At 32.5% G+C, this 17,561-nt stretch overlaps 2 protein-coding genes across 4 annotated transcripts in view; one reads left to right on the forward strand and one right to left on the reverse strand.

Moving 5' to 3' along the window:
• The first annotated feature begins 1,977 nt into the window (after nt 1-1,977).
• LOC101493104 (E3 ubiquitin-protein ligase RGLG3) lies at nt 1,978-7,053 on the forward strand. Of its 2 annotated transcripts, none has more exons than XM_004502904.4 (12): nt 1,978-2,268; nt 2,833-3,134; nt 3,289-3,373; nt 3,469-3,609; nt 3,687-3,800; nt 4,342-4,439; nt 4,544-4,623; nt 4,701-4,806; nt 5,006-5,133; nt 5,226-5,367; nt 5,462-5,518; nt 6,061-7,053. In XM_004502904.4, exons 2-12 carry the CDS (start codon nt 2,859-2,861, stop codon nt 6,142-6,144), a joined length of 1,311 nt encoding a protein of 436 aa, XP_004502961.1. In that variant the 5' UTR covers nt 1,978-2,268; nt 2,833-2,858; the 3' UTR covers nt 6,145-7,053. The 2 variants fall into 2 exon arrangements, with proteins under 2 accessions (XP_004502961.1, XP_004502959.1); XM_004502902.4 differs by having other exon boundaries at nt 1,980-2,268; nt 5,223-5,367.
• The window catches only part of LOC101492775 (DNA polymerase delta catalytic subunit), a 14,390-nt gene continuing 3,391 nt past the window's right edge, over nt 6,563-17,561 (reverse strand). The window contains exons 6-32 of one of the 2 annotated variants that reach the window (XM_012716503.3): nt 17,499-17,561; nt 17,263-17,398; nt 17,043-17,180; nt 16,691-16,768; nt 16,456-16,547; nt 16,126-16,192; nt 15,961-16,032; nt 15,539-15,625; nt 14,321-14,440; nt 14,125-14,223; nt 13,194-13,301; nt 12,964-13,059; nt 12,796-12,861; nt 12,581-12,637; nt 12,346-12,433; nt 12,172-12,251; nt 11,639-11,752; nt 10,899-11,013; nt 10,657-10,829; nt 10,440-10,511; nt 10,094-10,168; nt 9,910-9,999; nt 9,680-9,840; nt 8,422-8,495; nt 8,210-8,297; nt 7,800-7,906; nt 6,563-7,138 (exon numbers count right to left, since the gene is read on the reverse strand). In XM_012716503.3, coding sequence (XP_012571957.1) covers nt 7,819-7,906; nt 8,210-8,297; nt 8,422-8,495; nt 9,680-9,840; nt 9,910-9,999; nt 10,094-10,168; nt 10,440-10,511; nt 10,657-10,829; nt 10,899-11,013; nt 11,639-11,752; nt 12,172-12,251; nt 12,346-12,433; nt 12,581-12,637; nt 12,796-12,861; nt 12,964-13,059; nt 13,194-13,301; nt 14,125-14,223; nt 14,321-14,440; nt 15,539-15,625; nt 15,961-16,032; nt 16,126-16,192; nt 16,456-16,547; nt 16,691-16,768; nt 17,043-17,180; nt 17,263-17,398; nt 17,499-17,561 — 2,497 coding nt within the window. In that variant the 3' untranslated portion in view covers nt 6,563-7,138; nt 7,800-7,818. The remainder of the gene's footprint in view (nt 7,139-7,799; nt 7,907-8,209; nt 8,298-8,421; nt 8,496-9,679; nt 9,841-9,909; nt 10,000-10,093; nt 10,169-10,439; nt 10,512-10,656; nt 10,830-10,898; nt 11,014-11,638; nt 11,753-12,171; nt 12,252-12,345; nt 12,434-12,580; nt 12,638-12,795; nt 12,862-12,963; nt 13,060-13,193; nt 13,302-14,124; nt 14,224-14,320; nt 14,441-15,538; nt 15,626-15,960; nt 16,033-16,125; nt 16,193-16,455; nt 16,548-16,690; nt 16,769-17,042; nt 17,181-17,262; nt 17,399-17,498) is intronic. The other variant, XM_004502901.4, reaches the window with a different exon arrangement.

The raw sequence follows: 17,561 nt of genomic DNA on the forward strand, positions 1-17,561 counted from the left end.
CAAAAATAACAAAATTTAAGTAATTAAGAAAATTAATTAAATGCAATTATATATGTGTGTGTACTTTTAGATTTTGTTTGAGAGTTTGGAAGGGAGAAGAGAAAATTAAAAAATAGAGAATTTTTTTTTTATATTTTTAAAATAGTGATTTCGTAGAGAATAGTAATTTCGTAGAAAATGATTAAAAAATACATATAATTAATATATTTTTAATTTATAGAGTATTAAAACGACATGAAAATTATTTGAAGAAATAGTCTAAGTCCTCTAAAACTCTACAAAATCTTCCTTCAAACATAATTTTTAAGTTCCCAAAATAGGAGCATTTTGTATTATAAATAAAAACAAACTCCTCAAAATCATTTCTTCCCAAAACTCTTCATTGTTTACTAGTTTTTCCTTCGTTTTTTACAAAACACATATAGTAGCTTTTATAAGCAACAAACACCTCAAGATTAAACTAAATTTGGAACAAAATAAACCTAAAATTTCAAATACTTCAAAAATACTAAAAAATTAATGACAAGTATTACTACTTAATAAAAGGCTTTGATACCACATACATGATATGAATTTGAGTGTTTTCATTTGATTTGAAAGATCTAACTAATTGATATTTTCAAATAAAATACTAAATAAAATAGAGAAAACAAACAAGGAAATGATAGAAATCACCACACTCTACAAGTAAATGATAAGATCAAAGTAGAATGACCACAAAAGTAAAAAAAACTCTTAATAGAATCCTAATTTGATTCAAAGAAGAAGCTTAGAGAATATTTCTCTAATCTCACCTTAAGTATTTTCTTTCCTTCAAAAAGTTCTTCTTATATCTTACAATGAAAAGATATATATAACATAATACAAAATTACATGATGCCTAGGCTACCAATGACATCGTGCCTAAACTACTAAATATTTAGGCACGTATACAAGTCAACATAATTCCTAATTAAAATGTATGATTATTACATCCCAAAAATTAAAAATAAGTCTTAAGGTTTTCTATGACTAAAAAATTAATATGATGTGAACCATAAGAAAATTAAAAACTTGTTTCTCCAATTGTTCCTTTACTTTCCTAGCATTCCCTTTAATCAATGGTCATTTCACTCCTAATCTTGAAGTTTATTAGTCTTCATGTAGGGTTGGTCTACATCATCGCTTCTCCTCCAAACTCGCAAACATAAAGGGCATTCATGACAATTGTTCAATGAGAATAAAAATGTCAATAAAAATTAAAATTTATGATAATTGAAATGTATTTTATTATTATAAGATAAGGAAATGATAACAAGTATCTTTGGGGTATATGTTAAGAAATGAAAATGTAGAAAAAAAATTTGAAAATTGTATAATTATATAATTATATACTATAATATAAAAAGTGAAATTTCACTTAAATTTTTATTTATTTATTTCTTATCAAATCTCTTTAGAGCACTTTTAGCATGACTTTTAAGATATATATAATAAAATAGAATCTAAATATAAATTATATTTGTTTTTAATATATTTATTTATTCATATATATCCTAACAAACCCGGGAGCCGAATGGAAGGGAAGATTTCTTGAATCCTTCAATATTTATTCATAATTATTGTTTTTGGTAAGAAAAAGTTCTCTCATAATAATTATCGTTTTTTATTTTTGATATAATTTTTATTTTTTTTACTAATTCTATCATCTAATTAATAAGATATATCATTTTCAATTAAAAACAATAAAAAAAATTATTAGAATAATTTAGTAAAATTATATATCTTTTTCTATTTCATTTAATATATTTTTAAATGTGTGTGAAACGGTGCGACAATTATTTTAATACGTAGGAATGGTTCCTTACCGGATTAGAAAAGTGATGTGCAAGTAATAATTAGATAAGATTGAAGCAGCTTAGAAGGAAGGAAAGATTTGAAAAAGTAATTATAATATTTAATTTTCAAAGAAAATAAAAGCAAAATGTTATGCATCATGATACGCGGTAGCACTCCTCTCGTTTTGGGTTTTGCGTGACATTAGAAACTATAAGCAGCTTAAGCTTAAAGAGAAGCAAAGCAAGGAGACTGAGTTTGAGTTTGAGTTTTCAACGAGTGCAGTGCACGCATCAATATATAATAATACTCACGTCTAACAACACATGCACATTTAATAATCTATTAAAATATTCATTCATTCATTCAATTTCAAACCACCTATTACCTTTCTTTCTGTTTTCTCAAACGTCCAAAAAACTAAGCGAATTGGAAACCAGCAAAATCAACTAGGTGAACTTCGATTCTCTCAATTCTCATTCGCTGCTTTTGTAGATCCTGCTATTTCTTTATTTATTCAAAGCGATTGCTATGATTTCGACTTCGATTTAACAAAACGCCGTTTGCTTATTGACTTATAATTCACTGATTCTGGATTTCTGTTTTAACTCGTTCATAATTTTCCTCTGCTTCGGTAATTATTAGAAGAAATTAAGTTCTAATAGGTTTGACTTTGAAAAAATATCACTATAACAATGTTAGCAGTATATGCTTAAGTTAATGTTAATATCAATAACCAACTCAGACACAAACACCAGATATAATTTCTATGCATCTTCACATGCATCCAATCAAATCATTCTATGTAGATTTTTTTGAGATATTTTAGAAACTAACCTAAAAAAATGACACTATGGTATGATTTTATTAGATACATGTGTGAAAAAGTTTTACATCTTCGGTGCATAAAAATTAATCTCTGAAAAGATATAAATGTCTATGTCATATTAAATGACACCAGAATATGGTATTATATGATACTGAATTTTTGTTTTCTTCTTTTTTACCATCAATTAGATTAACTTTGAAAGCAGGCTTGTAATATGGGAAATACGGAGTCAATGTCTGAATCTCAAGATGATTTTTACCAACAACACCCTCCTAATTATGATGGGAGTTCAATTAATCATAGCAGCTATCATCAAACTTCTTCTTATGCTGGGAGTTTTGATAGCACTACCTATGATCAACCCTCTTCTTATACTGGAAGTTCGGGGAACACTAACCGTCATCAACCATCTACAAGTTCGATGAATACTCGCCGTGGTCTTAAGCAGAAACCAACATATATAGCTGACAATTTCAGCTCATTGGATCAGGTTTTCACTTGCTAATTTTTCTATGTGATTAATTTAGAGATGGTAGCAATTAAGGGGTAGTCACTATTTTTGAACTGCGTTGGTTGTATTATGCAGATATTTAACTAATCGTAGAAACTTCATGTTCATTATACAATATTTATGAAACTTTCAGGTTGTTTCTGCTCTGAGAGAAGCTGGTTTAGAATCTTCAAATTTAATACTTGGTATTGATTTCACCAAAAGCAATGAATGGACAGGTAATTCCTTTTTTAAAAATTAAATTAAATTATTGTACATGCATATATATATATATGGATATGAATGTATAAAAGAAACTCCGTGATAATTATAGGTAAATACTCGTTCCACCGGAAAAGCCTTCATCGTATTGGAAACACTCCTAATCCATATGAGCAAGCAATCTCCATAATTGGCCGTACTCTGTCTTCTTTTGATGAAGATAATCTGATACCTTGTTTTGGGTTTGGTGATGGTGAGTAGCTGTTTTTCTGACTTTATAGAAATGTTGTGTTTTCTCTTTTGTTGATTTCAGTGCATTTACTTTTGTAGCATCTACACATGATCAGAATGTGTTCAGTTTTTATCCCAATGATAGATTTTGTCACGGTTTTGAGGAAGTACTTGCACGCTATGGACAGATTGTTCCACTCTTGAAACTGTCAGGTTTGTTTTACAACATTCTCTATCAATTTCACAATTATGGTAATATATTTGAATTTTTTTGTCGAATACGCTTACCATAGTTATTCTACATAGAGAAACAGTTGCATTAGGATTTCCTGTTTATGGCTCAAAGCATATCACGAGTTTGAAATTTTAAATGCCTATGAACCTAGCGTCTGTTGAGACCGAATCCCTATTAAGAACAAGGATTGAGGTTGAGCTACTGGTTCTAGACCTTCTTGATGCTATGCTAACTCTATACTTGACAAAAAAAATTGGTTTACCAAAGCTCCTTCTAAGGTTAACGCTTTTGATTGGATGGTAGTAAATAATAGGATTGCCAAAGCCTTTTTGCTGATATTTGTGTTACATGCTCTATTTAAAAAAAATACTATCCATAGCTTGAATTGTGAGGATTAAACTTGGAAGTTGTGAAGTATGATATCTGGATGACATTGTATCTGTGTTCTATCATTTATTGTTTATAATGGCAATGATATGATATTTTAAGTTTAATTGTACTCCCTCCTCTTTGTTATAGGACCGACATCATTTGCACCTGTAATCGATGCAGCAATTGACATTGTGGAAAAAAACAACGGTCAATATCATGTTCTTGTCATTATTGCTGATGGACAGGTCTTTTCTATTTATTTGTTTCCCATTATTTTCATCACAGTGCTTTGGTTGTTTCCTTTTCTACATTTCTATCCTTTTTCCTGAACGTCTTTCTTTTCCCCCAGGTTACTAGAAATCCTGGTACACCGCAAGGAAAGCTTAGTCCACAAGAACAAGCAACAATTAGTTCCATAATTGCTGCAAGGTAAAGCGGTTTTTCTGTAGTCTTTTTGCTGTTGTTTGAGGTATCTGTCGTTTATGTTGAGCTATTCTCATTTTCAGTCATTATCCTCTGTCAATTATTTTGGTTGGAGTTGGAGATGGACCATGGGATGAGATGCAGCACTTTGATGATAACATTACTGGGCGCTTATTTGACAACTTTCAGGTAATTGATAGCATTTGAACATTTAGTATTGTCTGTGTTTGTGAAAACTTCCATCCAAAACATTTTGTATTACAAAAAAAAAAAGAGAACAAACTGCAAGACATTCAGCATTCTGTATTTCAGAAAATTAATTTTATTTCCAGTATTATGGTTTCCCTTCTTATGAAATTGATTAGTGTTTTCCGTTTTATTCCTTTAGTTTGTAAACTTCACTAAGATCATGTCTGAGAACACGGAAGCATCCAAGAAGGAAGCAGCATTTGCACTCGCTGCCCTTATGGAAATTCCATATCAGTACCGGGCAGCCCAAAATATACAAATTGACAAGTAAGCTGTGGATGATATTTATAACTATAAGCTTCTATATTACTACTATATATTCAAAGATAACTGAGTGTAAAATTATTGTCATGCAGTAGAGAACCAATTCATCATCAACATAAAAGACCTCTCCCTCCACCTAAGGAAGTAATAGATCATGATAATGCATTCATTGCGACTCCGCACATGACAACAAATTTCGATTCAATTGAACCAACTGCTCCAGCCAGTGCAGAACCAGTATGTTTCCTTGCCCTCCCCCCCCCTATCTTTATATTATTGATTCATTTTGAGATATCTAAGCTATGAGATAAACGTCTTTTTCTTGTTGAAGGTATGCCCCATTTGCCTAACCAATCCGAAGGACATGGCTTTTGGATGCGGTCATACAGTAAGTCTGATTATATGCTTGTGTGGATAGTAAACCTTGAGGCATGCCTGGATTGCAAGTTTTCCGAAAAGATATTTAGATCGTAGATTTTGTAATTATGTAAAATTAATGAAATTTTAAAGAAAAAAAAAAGGACAATCATCCTTCAATCAAAATCCCACATATTTGAATCATTTAAACATTCACCTGTCATTGGAAAAACAATGTTATTAAAGATTAGCGAAACGGTGTAAAACATGGATATGGATTAACTGCAGTCAACAAACCCAACAGTTGCTGTAGTTGATAAATTTAAACCATTTGATGTATAAATCAAATTGGCTGATAATGTAACTTCCGAAGAAGAAAAAAATCTAAACAATTGATGTTATATCAAGGGTGGAGACGGTGACTGCACTGAATTTTGACTATACCAAATAAATCCATTTCAAGAAAACAGCATTCTTTTTTCACCCGCAAGTGGAATGTAACAATGCATATCCATGTATAGCCTCTTTGTAAATGTGTATCTGGTACTTATTTGCTGTTTTTTTTTTATGTAGACTTGCAAGGAGTGTGGTGCGACACTATCATCATGCCCTATGTGCAGGCAGCAAATTACTACTCGCTTGAGACTATACTCTTAAGTCAGATTCTTGCTAATTTATTCTATAGCATTATGATATTGCCGCTGCAGTTAATGGAGTATTACACAATATATTAACAATTCAGCCTCAGAATGAGATGTATAGAAATGTTGTGTAAATGTTATTCTTAAACAAAGGGTCCATTGGGTAAAGTGTACAGAAAAAGAATAAGGTTAATTTGACCCAAATTTTTCTCTGAAGTTGCTATGAAGTTTGAAATTATTTCCTTAAAAGTTTGAGAGCAAGCTACCAATATCTTCGATACCTTTCATGTGATCATTTACTAAAGTCTAAAACATGAATGCATCTAATGTGTCACAATTTAATTTACAAGATCAGAGAAAAACATAACACTGTAATATGTTGGAAATCATAGACAATGCTAATGCAAAGTTATGAACTTTGGACAATGGAGATAAATACTACAATTGAATGAAAGGTGACTTAGAATGAACCGTTTTATACATGTTCCACCAATAATTTTTTTACTTACGACAGCTATGGTTAGTGATTACACATTAGTATAACTAAGTTGTCCTAATATAGGAAGTGCCGCTTCTAGAGAGCACCAGCTACATAGTCGATGAATGATGACTACTACTACTATTTTTCATCATTAAATATATAAATATATAGTTACTATATTTAACGTTTCAGATTACAATTTTTAAAAATTTGCAAAACAGATTTTCCAACATTAGAAGAATTTTTCTGGCGTCCTAATTTCAAAACTCCCAAATCTCTGATGCCACTCCTCTTCTACAATGGTTCACTTGCATCTACCGCACAAAAAAATTCAGGCCTCTGCTACATGAAGGGAAGACAAATTCGGTCAACATGAACACACTGTAGGATTCCATCTCCAGATATTTTCCTTTAGCTGCCACAACTCTGAATTTAAATATGCCTGCAATTGTAACAGTGTCAATCACAATTAACCAGACTTTGGATGACTAACTGACTCCTTTTTTCTGAAGCTTCTCGATAAATTTTTCTGAAATTTGAGAAAGACAGCTTATTAGTGAATTGACTGTTGTTTGGTTTGGAAGTGAGCTTTTATTGGAACCAAACCAGTTTTATAACTAAAAGAAGTGGTTTAAGTTCTAATACACAGTTCATATAAATGGTATAATTCGGGGGCATTTCTTTAAGTGCTTTTGGTGTTTTTAACTTAAAATACATACAAACTTTGAGAAAAATACGAATTTGAAGAAATTATGGATAGTTATGAAATTTTAAGTTAGGAAAAAGACTTAAGAAAATACACCTAAATTTTATCCTAAGTTTGGATCTTATTTGGTTTTCTGAATAACCCAAACCTTGAACTCTTACATGCAAATTGTTAAGAATACGTTATTATGTATTTATTGTAGTCATTACATTCTTTATTGTGTATATCTCATCTAATTATAAATATACACTATGTGTGGTCTCATTTGGCACACAACCATTGTATAATTTCGACACAATGAGGGAAAAAGTTTGGTCCTTATTGTAGTTTAGAAATATTTGATAAATGATCCTGAATTGAAATTAAAAATAATATACACATGTTCAAATTGTTTGTATTGCACTCATTGGTGAAATTCACAAGGGTTGTTGACCAGCTTGTTATTATGAATATAAAGAGAGAAGAGTTGAGAAAGAAAACCGACCTAGAAAAAGCCTTAGAAGTTAGAAGTTCCATCTGTCCAATTGCAACCTTGCTTCAGCCATATCTTTCTGTGCCTTTTTGCGTCGATAAAAAATTGGGCAATCCCGACTGAAACACATGCAGCATAAATCAGTGGTCAAAATGAGCAACTCCAAGTAAATACAAGGCTTTTCGTGCAAAATCCATAAGAGCAGATAAGAAACCATGGCACTACAACTAATAGATGAATGCTACGTGGACAGCCAAGGGAAGAGGAGAAAAGCAAAACCACCCATACTCAAGGACATCATTGATTGATATTAATAAACGGTGCCTCATTAAACCAAAATATTGAGCAACTCAAACCACTTAAATAATCCCTTAATAACATAAATTTCACAGAAATACAAACCATTTTAACAATGAAAATACCTTGTGCAGAGAACATCCTGATGAAGTGAACCTTGGCACTCCTGACACTGTGTCCACAACCTCCCAAAAAGTATCTCTAGGTCCGAAACTGCAGCCACACCTCCATACCATCACTTATTTTGTCCAATTAAAAACAGCTACAACTAATAGATGCCACCATTGAGCACCACAAAACCATTTGAAATTGAACATAGGGGATTAAGAGAAGCTACCTTGAGCCACTGTTTTACAGTACAATTCGGCTTCCCTTCCTTTGCAATGTGCACAAAGAGTGCGATCTCCTTTGCTGAGCCAAATGCAACAGGAAAAAAAAAGGTAACATGAGGCCTGTGTATATTTGTAATCTCATGTGCATCAAAATTCGAAAAATTAACCTCAATATTAAGTGTAAGTTTGGGTAAGTATTTGCAAACTTGGCTTGATTTTGTAATATAGGGAAAAACTAAAGTCACACATAGGCTAGAGATAAAGCTTAAATAGGCCTCCATTATGTGTAAAGTTAGGTTCAAAACCAAAGATGATATGATATTGGGGTATATGTCATCGGGCTACTCGCATCATCCATGTATTAGGCCCAATGTTCTTGGGCATGAGGATAATGTATTGAAAAAGATATAAATCCCATATTGGCTAGACATAAGGCCTTAATAGAGCTTATAAAACCTAAGCAATATTCATCTTACAATGGTTTTGTTGGGTTGAGTGAGGCTTAGAACCTAAGATATAAAGTTGATTTTAGAAAAGTAATGTTGTTTGGGTAGTTTCAATATAAATGAACAAGTACAAAAAAGATATGAATTTCAAACTATTTTGTCAAGAAATTATTAGATGCATCAAAGGTCAAAAATGACAAAGAAGTTGAGTGAAAGCAACCTGTAAAATTCCACTCCAAAAGAAACAATTTATTGCTTCAACTTAAACCCTACTTTGAAGAGAAAATACCAGTTCCAAAAACTTAACCAAACATCATGTTAATTTCTTCAACCAACAATGGTATGACATACTCATTGGTGGTGTCTAATAAATAGATTATTGAAATGTAGGAGAATAATTTACAGACAGAAATTCAAACAATCAACAATCCTTTGGTACTGCTGTTTAATATCTCCTAAATGTTATTACAGTTATATCTGAAGGACTTTGGCAGTTTTATTATGTATGTCCTAATGTTTTATGGCTGGCGTTAGGGGGCTTATCACTTTCTAAAGCCCAGCTTTTAAGTTAGTGACTTAAGAGTTAATAACTGTTCCACAACATAGTGATAGACTAGGTTTCTTATAAATTTCAAATCAGTTGAAAATCTCTCATATATAATCTAGCGAAAAAAGTTGCGAGTAAATCTTTGTAGTTCCTATGTCTTCTCTTTACTTAACATCAAAAGAAATAATACTAGAAAGGGAATAAATAGAAACAAAATCAACCAGGAAAATCTTTGATTGTCAATACAATGAGGAGACAGAAAAAATATACCTAAGTAAAGCTTTGCAACCAATACAAGTATACTGTTTCTGGGCAAATCTCATTATACCGCTGTTTGACGGAGTAGAAATAGAAATAGATCGTGTGTGGCTTCCGTGGAGAAGTTCCTTGCTAGCATTCTTCAGAATTGGCTCAAAAATTCTTAGAATTGGCTGCAACATGAATGAAGTCAATAAAGAACAGTAAACATTGTAGAAATCTGAAAAATGTATACAACCAACCTTGCTAATTTGATTCTCAAGATAGTACTGAGGATCTATCGGTATGTTGTTCTCGAGCACATAGATAGGATCCTCTGATTTCTCATAAGCCTGATTTTCTCACATAAGTTAGTCTAGAGAAAATCTCAATAAATTCTTAAAAAACTTGCAAAAGAAAAAAGGACTTTGGGCAATGACATATTACCTTGGCACCTTTGGCAGCTTTAATAATAACATAAGGTACTCTGTCTCCAACATTTGGAGCAGTAGCAGCATCTCGCTGTCCATTACAAAATCAAATAAAATACATTAATGGCCCAGAAAATAAACAAGATGCTCAGTAAGCGTAAATAAAAAATATAACTCTAGCTTAAAATAAAACAGCATAGTTCTACAAATTGTTATGTCTATTTAACCTTCAGTTTTTTGGCACATATGAGCCTATGATCATATATTGGATATTAATATTTTTCTCTTGCCAAATAAATCTCATTTTTATAATATCAAATAGGAGGAAAACACAACCAATACATGCAATTATCCCAGCCAACCTTACGCATCCTTTCAGCAAGTTCAACATGAGCTGTCTTTACTTCATAATCATCTCCTGTCTTTGTCAAACCCTATCAAAGCATGCATGCATGTTAATAGATAGTCTAAAGCAAAACCATTTTAGTAATGCATTCAAATCAAATATCAGAATGCTCCATGACACAAATAGCAATATAAAGATCAGTAGAGGCTATGTAGATCCAATAGGCTTCTCACCTTCGTAATAACCAGGAGTGATAAATCCATCCGGTTCATGAGAAGATCTGAAATTGCATTCTTGACATACTGGACTGCCCCAGGAATGTCCCTGTCAATCAGTATTTTGTGAAGACAGTCGTTTACCAAGTTTTTGACCAACAAGCAATTGTCTCTTCGAACTGTTTCAATACCTATAAAATGCAAATGTAGTTTAAGAGGCATTTCAAAAAAGCAACTTAAAGATAAAGATTAATGTTTACCTTTAGTGTCCATTTTGTCAAAATTGTCCGGTTTTGTCCAAAACAAACCAGCATATCTCTTCTTGCTAATCAGGAGATATGGATAGTAAATCTTCTCGAACTCTAGTTTGATAGGCTTCACAATCAAGATAACAAGTACATGAGGAAAAATCAACATAACAAATGAATGAATCAATAAATTTGAAGCACAGTTAACTTTTCATTTCAATTTTTCGTGTGCCCAACTAAAACTATATCATTACCAAAAAACATGCATTGCAGCACAGTCTATTGGATATGCTCAATTAGCACATTTGGAATCAAGATAAAAGGCACAGAGTTGACCCCTACTGCAAACATAGTTAATAGGGAAATTTTCTCTATTCAACAGTTTGTTGTCTTCTTAAGCTAGTCACGAGTCATGACCCCATCATACATATTAAATGCTTGAATATAAGCAACCCAAACTCCTTACCTAGAGACTTTCAAAAAATCTCTAGAAGCTGAGTTTTTCAAATTAATGAAAACCAAGTGCAGATCTTATCCAAATCAAACTAAAATAATTTTTGTTCTGCAAGCCCATGAAGGACACATTTCTTTCAGTTTTTTTGTGCTAAAAATGATTATTATAGAATCAATGAATATTCATTTATGGAGACATTAAAAAAATGACCAATGAGCACCAGTGATTCGAGGACTATCATATAAGGGCCTCAAACCTATAAGATATCAAAAAGAGAAAATGTAATTTGAACTGTTACTTTTGTGAAAGTTCCACTGATATATTCAGCAGCTTCTCTCCCCAAACTCATAGCCTCTTCTACAGCAGAAACACCAAATTGTACCATGACTGAATCTGTGTCTCCATATATTACCTAGCAACAAGAATTAAAATATGGCCAATTAGTTGTTAGCAAAGCATGAAATTGCACCAAAACAATATTAAGTTTAAGAAAAGTGATCATAACTGAAAATGTAAAATTTACAGGTAAGGATGGATAACTTTCCCATGCCACAATGCAGAATTATAAAACTAAAAAAACATATTTGTGGAAACTATACAGCATCCAGCAACAAAATTAACTCTGAAGTAGAATACCCTGTTTTAAAGCAAATACACAATTTTCTTGCTGATGAGCATTTGCTGGCAAAAAAGCGACTCTAGAATATTGTTATCATATGTATGAAATTTGAAATAAGGACCAATAAGTACACATTCATTCCTTCAACAATTAACTCGCAAAAGGCCAGAGAATGAAGTCGACAAAACAATAAATTTTCTACATATTTATACCTCAGCAGTGTGTTGGTAGCCATTAAGCGTTGTAAATTTATCTTCCACAAGCTTTTTAGTGTGCTCGATCATTTGTCGACCTTTACAATGCATCCAATCCATGTCATAATAAGAACTCAATGGCGAAGTTATCCAACATTAGGATACTTTAAAAAAAATAGATGGGGGCAATACCATAGCTAGTTACACTTGATGATATCTCTAAGCAAGGTAATTGACCAATAGTTGCCCCTGTAAACCCATACACAGAATTTGCACTAATCTGCACAAAAAGGTAGAAATGGAATTTAATTGTTACCAGGAACTTGTACTGTTATATTAGTATAAACTATACAATAGAAAGAACTAAATAACTATCAAGAGAGAAAACCACAAGGAAAGTAGACATAAATTACCATGCACGTCTTACCTTTAGGGCCAACTGCCTGCCATCTAGAACGGCTTTCTCAAGGGGATCCTTTGCCTCCTACAACAGAAGAATATTGGAGAAAAATCAGGTATAAGCATTAAGCAGATATAAGATATAGAGCTCAATAAATTTTGAGTTAATCAAAATCTGTGACTGACAACAAAACAATTTAAAACCAGAGTATGTACTATTATCAATACAAACAGAAAGGGTACCTTTAAGTCTGCTTTTGCCCTTTTACGAGCTGCTAATAGCTCTTCAAGAATTTCAGGAAGTATGCCCTAAATGTATTCTCATTATGTCAGTGCCTCAACTTCATAATGCATTAACATCTAAATGAAATTGGCATAAGTCTATGAGTGAAATAGTATGTTTAACCATACCTTCTGTAAATTTGGTTTAACAAATGTTTCACCAGATGGAGTTCTGTTCACTGACTCCGGAGGGATGTTGAGCTTACGAGCATTTTCAGGGGTCACCTTAAAGAAAAAAAAGCATAAAATTGTCTATCAGTTGTTGTCTAATAAGAATTGGACTACGCGGGAACTTATAAATTAGTATCGGAAAAAGCATTCAAATTTGAGGTAGAAACTTCTAGCAGTGGAAGATTTACCAGTGTACAATAACATAGATTATATGCCATCATAATAGACGGATACAAGGATGCAAAATCTAAAGTAGCAATTGGCTTTTCATAAAATCCAGCCTTAGCCTCCAATACCTGTAAGTTGAAAAGTTCAAAAATCATGCATCGAGGAAACAGTTCAATAACTACATTCAAAATGCAAATAACGGAAAAAGTGTAGTATCATAACTTTCTCAATTTGAGCACGCTTTTAATTTTTATGTATTAATAAAAGAAAAATTAAAAGATAATTAATATTTAAGAACATCAAAGTGCAAATGCATTAAATGATTGTTTACATTGCAAGAACAGTGCATAATATATGAACCACCTTTAACAACAGCATAAATCACTATCAGTAACTTAAACGATTCCTATAAGACCCTGAACAAACAATAATTTGTCTGGCTGAAAAAACAGTTAGGAACCCAGGATATGGATACCTAAATAATTTGAGGAAGAACACTAATATTTAGAAAAAGATAAAAAAATAATAGCAAAGAATCTCTCCAAGAAAAAGATATACGAGAGCGGATATGCTTCTACAATGGTTTATACCACTCAATTTCTAATTTTGCAAAAGATAATTTTTGAAGGGGTGAGAGCCTCTATTTAAAGAGTTCCAGAACATTAGGATAGGGATAAGGATCCAGGGATACTAACTAATAACAGAAACACAAAAACAGTTACACCTTTACAACTACTAACAACATAGGAACACAACTACTAGCAAACACCTTATTATCCCTATTTCTATATCCTAACAAGGCCCATACAGCATTATTTTTTAATATCAAATTTGAAGACCCCAGACACTTAAACATGCATGTGGAACATTGATAGAGTGAAGGAATGTCAGTGAATAACCCCCAATTGATCATCTAAAATAATGAAACTACAAAGAAAAGAATGAACTTACAGTGGCACCTTCAAATGTTCCTTGTTCTGACCCTGCCTGCTTGGCATTAGGAATGACTAGATTTTTTTGTTTTGCCTTCCTAAGAAGTTGAGAAAGCACCTGGAAGGGAAGGAAAAAACAAGCCGCCATTACTGTGACTAATTAAATGTATCAATCATTTGCCATATCTTCACCAATCAGGAACTATACGGCTTACCTTGATGCTTTGGCCCCTGGAAAGTAGAAAGGAAATCGGGACACCTGTTACTCGAGCCATCTCCACATAATTGTAAACGAACATCAATTTATCCAAAAGCCGCTGGGGGAGATATGCATCCTGCACACAGCCAAGCTAACTGAATTTTAACTGGTAGATTTTATTCATATTTAGTTTTCCTTAATCAGTAATATACGCATAATGAATTCGCCATATTTGATTCACAAAATTTATGGGTAAAAGAACATGGATTTTAACTTTTTAGAGTAGTAGCCTAAATGCATTGTTAAGGATTTTAGAAATACTTATGCAGTATTTCATAAACAAGTTAGATCAGAACAAAACGAAACATGGGTTTTATAACTTATGTTCTATGTTTGGTACATATAAAAATTAAAATAGAAAAAGACAAAAGGTAAAAAAATGATACACTTTGGTTTCCCTAAAAAAAGGGTGTAACCAAAAAAAACATAGATGACAAGTTGTTGCGTTCCATTTTGTTCTGCTTTGGCCATGTGTCAAATGGTACCTTAAACTCTAAATTGCTCTTCTGCACATATTTTTAAGATAAAATAAAATGAAGCATGAATTCTCTGTGCACCTAAATACTTAATATTCATGGTGTGTATTGTAAGAACTAATTTGATTTACTAAAATTACCAGAGAGCCAAGAGGTTCCAAAATGGACTTCAGGTTTATCATAAATCTATTATCATTGAAAAAACAATCGAGAAAATTTTGCCACATTGTTAGGTGATCTCAAAAAATTCAAGTCTCATAAAAGTAGCAGAAATGCACAAGAAAATGACGAGGTTAAAATTCTCATTTTCTACCCCTCAGAAAAAGCATATGACAAATTGCCTAATTTACAACTTTGATGATAGAAACCTAAGACCACCAAATAGCATGGTAAATCCTTCCTTCACAGAAGTATCTATAACGCTGACAATGCAATCAAAAATTGTTATGCCTATCAGTCAGATCACTAGATGACTAGATGAATTGCTAAACTGTTTATCTTTAAGGGATAACTCTCATCACCAATCTTGATCTTCGACTAATTACAGTAAACTTCAAATTTTATCTACATTAGGTTTACCTGCCATTAAGAACTTGCTGGGAAAAAAAATGAAAACGCTGCAGAACAATAAAAATTTAAGCAAAAGGTATTGTAGCAACAAAGAGCAGCTAAAAACAGAAAGACAGCAGAGTATGAACCTTCAAGCAATAGACAGCAAGGCGCCTTCTAGTTTCTGCATTTCCATTCTGAAGATCAGATATAATTGAATGATGAACATCCTCTTTCTGCAGTAGAAGAATGTAGAGTGACTATGTCAATAATTGATATTCATGTTAACTTTCAAGAAGAGAAACAAGATTAAAGCAAAAGCTGTTTGCACAACAGGGGTCATAAGAATAAGCCACAAATGCAAAAAAATTACACACAAATATACAAACAGCACCTACATTGTATTCTATGTCATTGTCATCCCTACATTATCAGGTTAACACTTGAATCAAACCATGAAGTTTATGCATGTAAATCTACAAATATATCTATGATTTCCTAGATGTATTTGAATGAAAAGAATAAAGGAAAAATATGCTTGCTTGAAATAATGTCAAAAGCAAGACCTTACCTGCTCAGAAAGAAAGTGTGCTGACACAGAATTCAATGAATAGGAACTTAGCTTGTAGTCTCTTTGCATAACCTGCAAATGAAAACATAACAAATAAACTTATTCAGCAATAAATCTGGATCGTTCAAGTACAAGGTAATCAAAGCAAAACAAAATATTGAGAACCTGGAGCAAATCAAACTGAACTCTTCCTTCTACTGTAACTTCTTTACTTTCCCTGGTCCCATACTGCCTACAAACCATTAAGGAACAATGAGGTAGACGGTCAAAATGATTGACAAACCAAAAACCGAAAAGATAAAGTAATTCCAAGATTCATAGAAAATGTTAACGGTGTTGAATGATGTACCCACTTTGGGAACAGAGTTCCTATTTTTATGGTTTTTTATCAATCCTATTTTTATGGTTGATGCAACTAACCTACTCACCATAATACCAGAAATTCAACTACTGCAAAAAGAATGGGAGATGTGGCAAGTAACTATATCGCTTTACCTTGATGAAAAAGTTGTATCTTTTACTCGAACTCTACTGTTTCTGATACGGCCCAAAATTGGAAATTCTGCTATTTTAAGGGCCGCAGCTCTCTGTAATCAAGAAAGTAACAAATTATATTATACTAACACAGTAATCATAGCCAAATGCACATAATCTTCCACTTATTTATAGAACAGATCCTGTCAAATATTAACTCTAAGAGAACTGTTAAATATAAAAGCTAAATGAACACCTCAATAAGATACGGCAAATCAAATTTGCAGATGTTATATCCAATAATAATATCAGGGTCTACTTCACGGATGAAATCCTGCAAAGAAAGAGGAAAAAAAAGACTTCACCAAATTATAAGAGTGTGATAGATAATAGGATGACAATTCACTCAACATAGGGGTGGTACATCAGATATCACGGGACAGCATACTATTACTCTAGGACGAAACAGGCAGGATGTCGGATCTGTAATAATCATATCTTAGCAACTAGTTCGTTTAGGAGTGGTAAGTCAAATTTGGAGGTTTATTTAAAATTCTTATGCCTAATAACTACAATCGACATAGTTACACACAGGCAAAAAACAGTACCCTCCAAGCAAGCAGGACTTCTCTTTCTGTATCAAATGACATTACATCAACACCAACAATAGGGGAACATGATTTAAGGGTCATCACGTTGCGAATTAATGGCTGGCCTTCTCCTTGTAAAGTTACTAGATTAGCAATCTGTAAGAAAACAAGAACTTTCAGTTCAAAAACCATCATACTGATCATGAATATTCAGCTATGAAAAGATAGCACAATGGACCTGGATAACAGGATCATGGGTAGGCTCAGGAAAATGACCTTTTCGACCAGCACACTCAATGTCAAAACTCAAAATGCGAAATGGAGCCATCTTTGAATATTCCCCTTCTGGTGCATGACTAATCAAGTCGGAATACCTATGATATTGTTAAGGGGATAAAAGAAAAATCTAAAAGTTGGCATTCCAATAACTCTCTTAATTGAAGAATTTTGGTGCTATCGTGAGAAAAAGGATACAAGCAATCAAACTCTAACTGGCAGTAAGACAAGCTTTTTGTTGTCTTCTTATATTTTCCAGCA

Source organism: Cicer arietinum, chromosome 5 (assembly GCF_000331145.2).
Source record: "Cicer arietinum cultivar CDC Frontier isolate Library 1 chromosome 5, Cicar.CDCFrontier_v2.0, whole genome shotgun sequence".
Taxonomy (NCBI): domain Eukaryota; kingdom Viridiplantae; phylum Streptophyta; class Magnoliopsida; order Fabales; family Fabaceae; genus Cicer; species Cicer arietinum.

What these genes read in the sequence shown, in the direction of transcription:
- LOC101493104 (XM_004502902.4), top strand. Translation starts at nt 2,859, where the DNA reads ATGGGAAATACGGAGTCAATGTCTGAATCTCAAGATGATTTTTACCAA. An exon ending in TCATTATTGCTGATGGACAG is followed by an intron (nt 4,440 to 4,543) that starts GTCTTTTCTATT and finishes CTTTTCCCCCAG; the next exon opens with GTTACTAGAAATCCTGGTAC. An exon ending in CTTTTGGATGCGGTCATACA is followed by an intron (nt 5,519 to 6,060) that starts GTAAGTCTGATT and finishes TTTTTTATGTAG; the next exon opens with ACTTGCAAGGAGTGTGGTGC.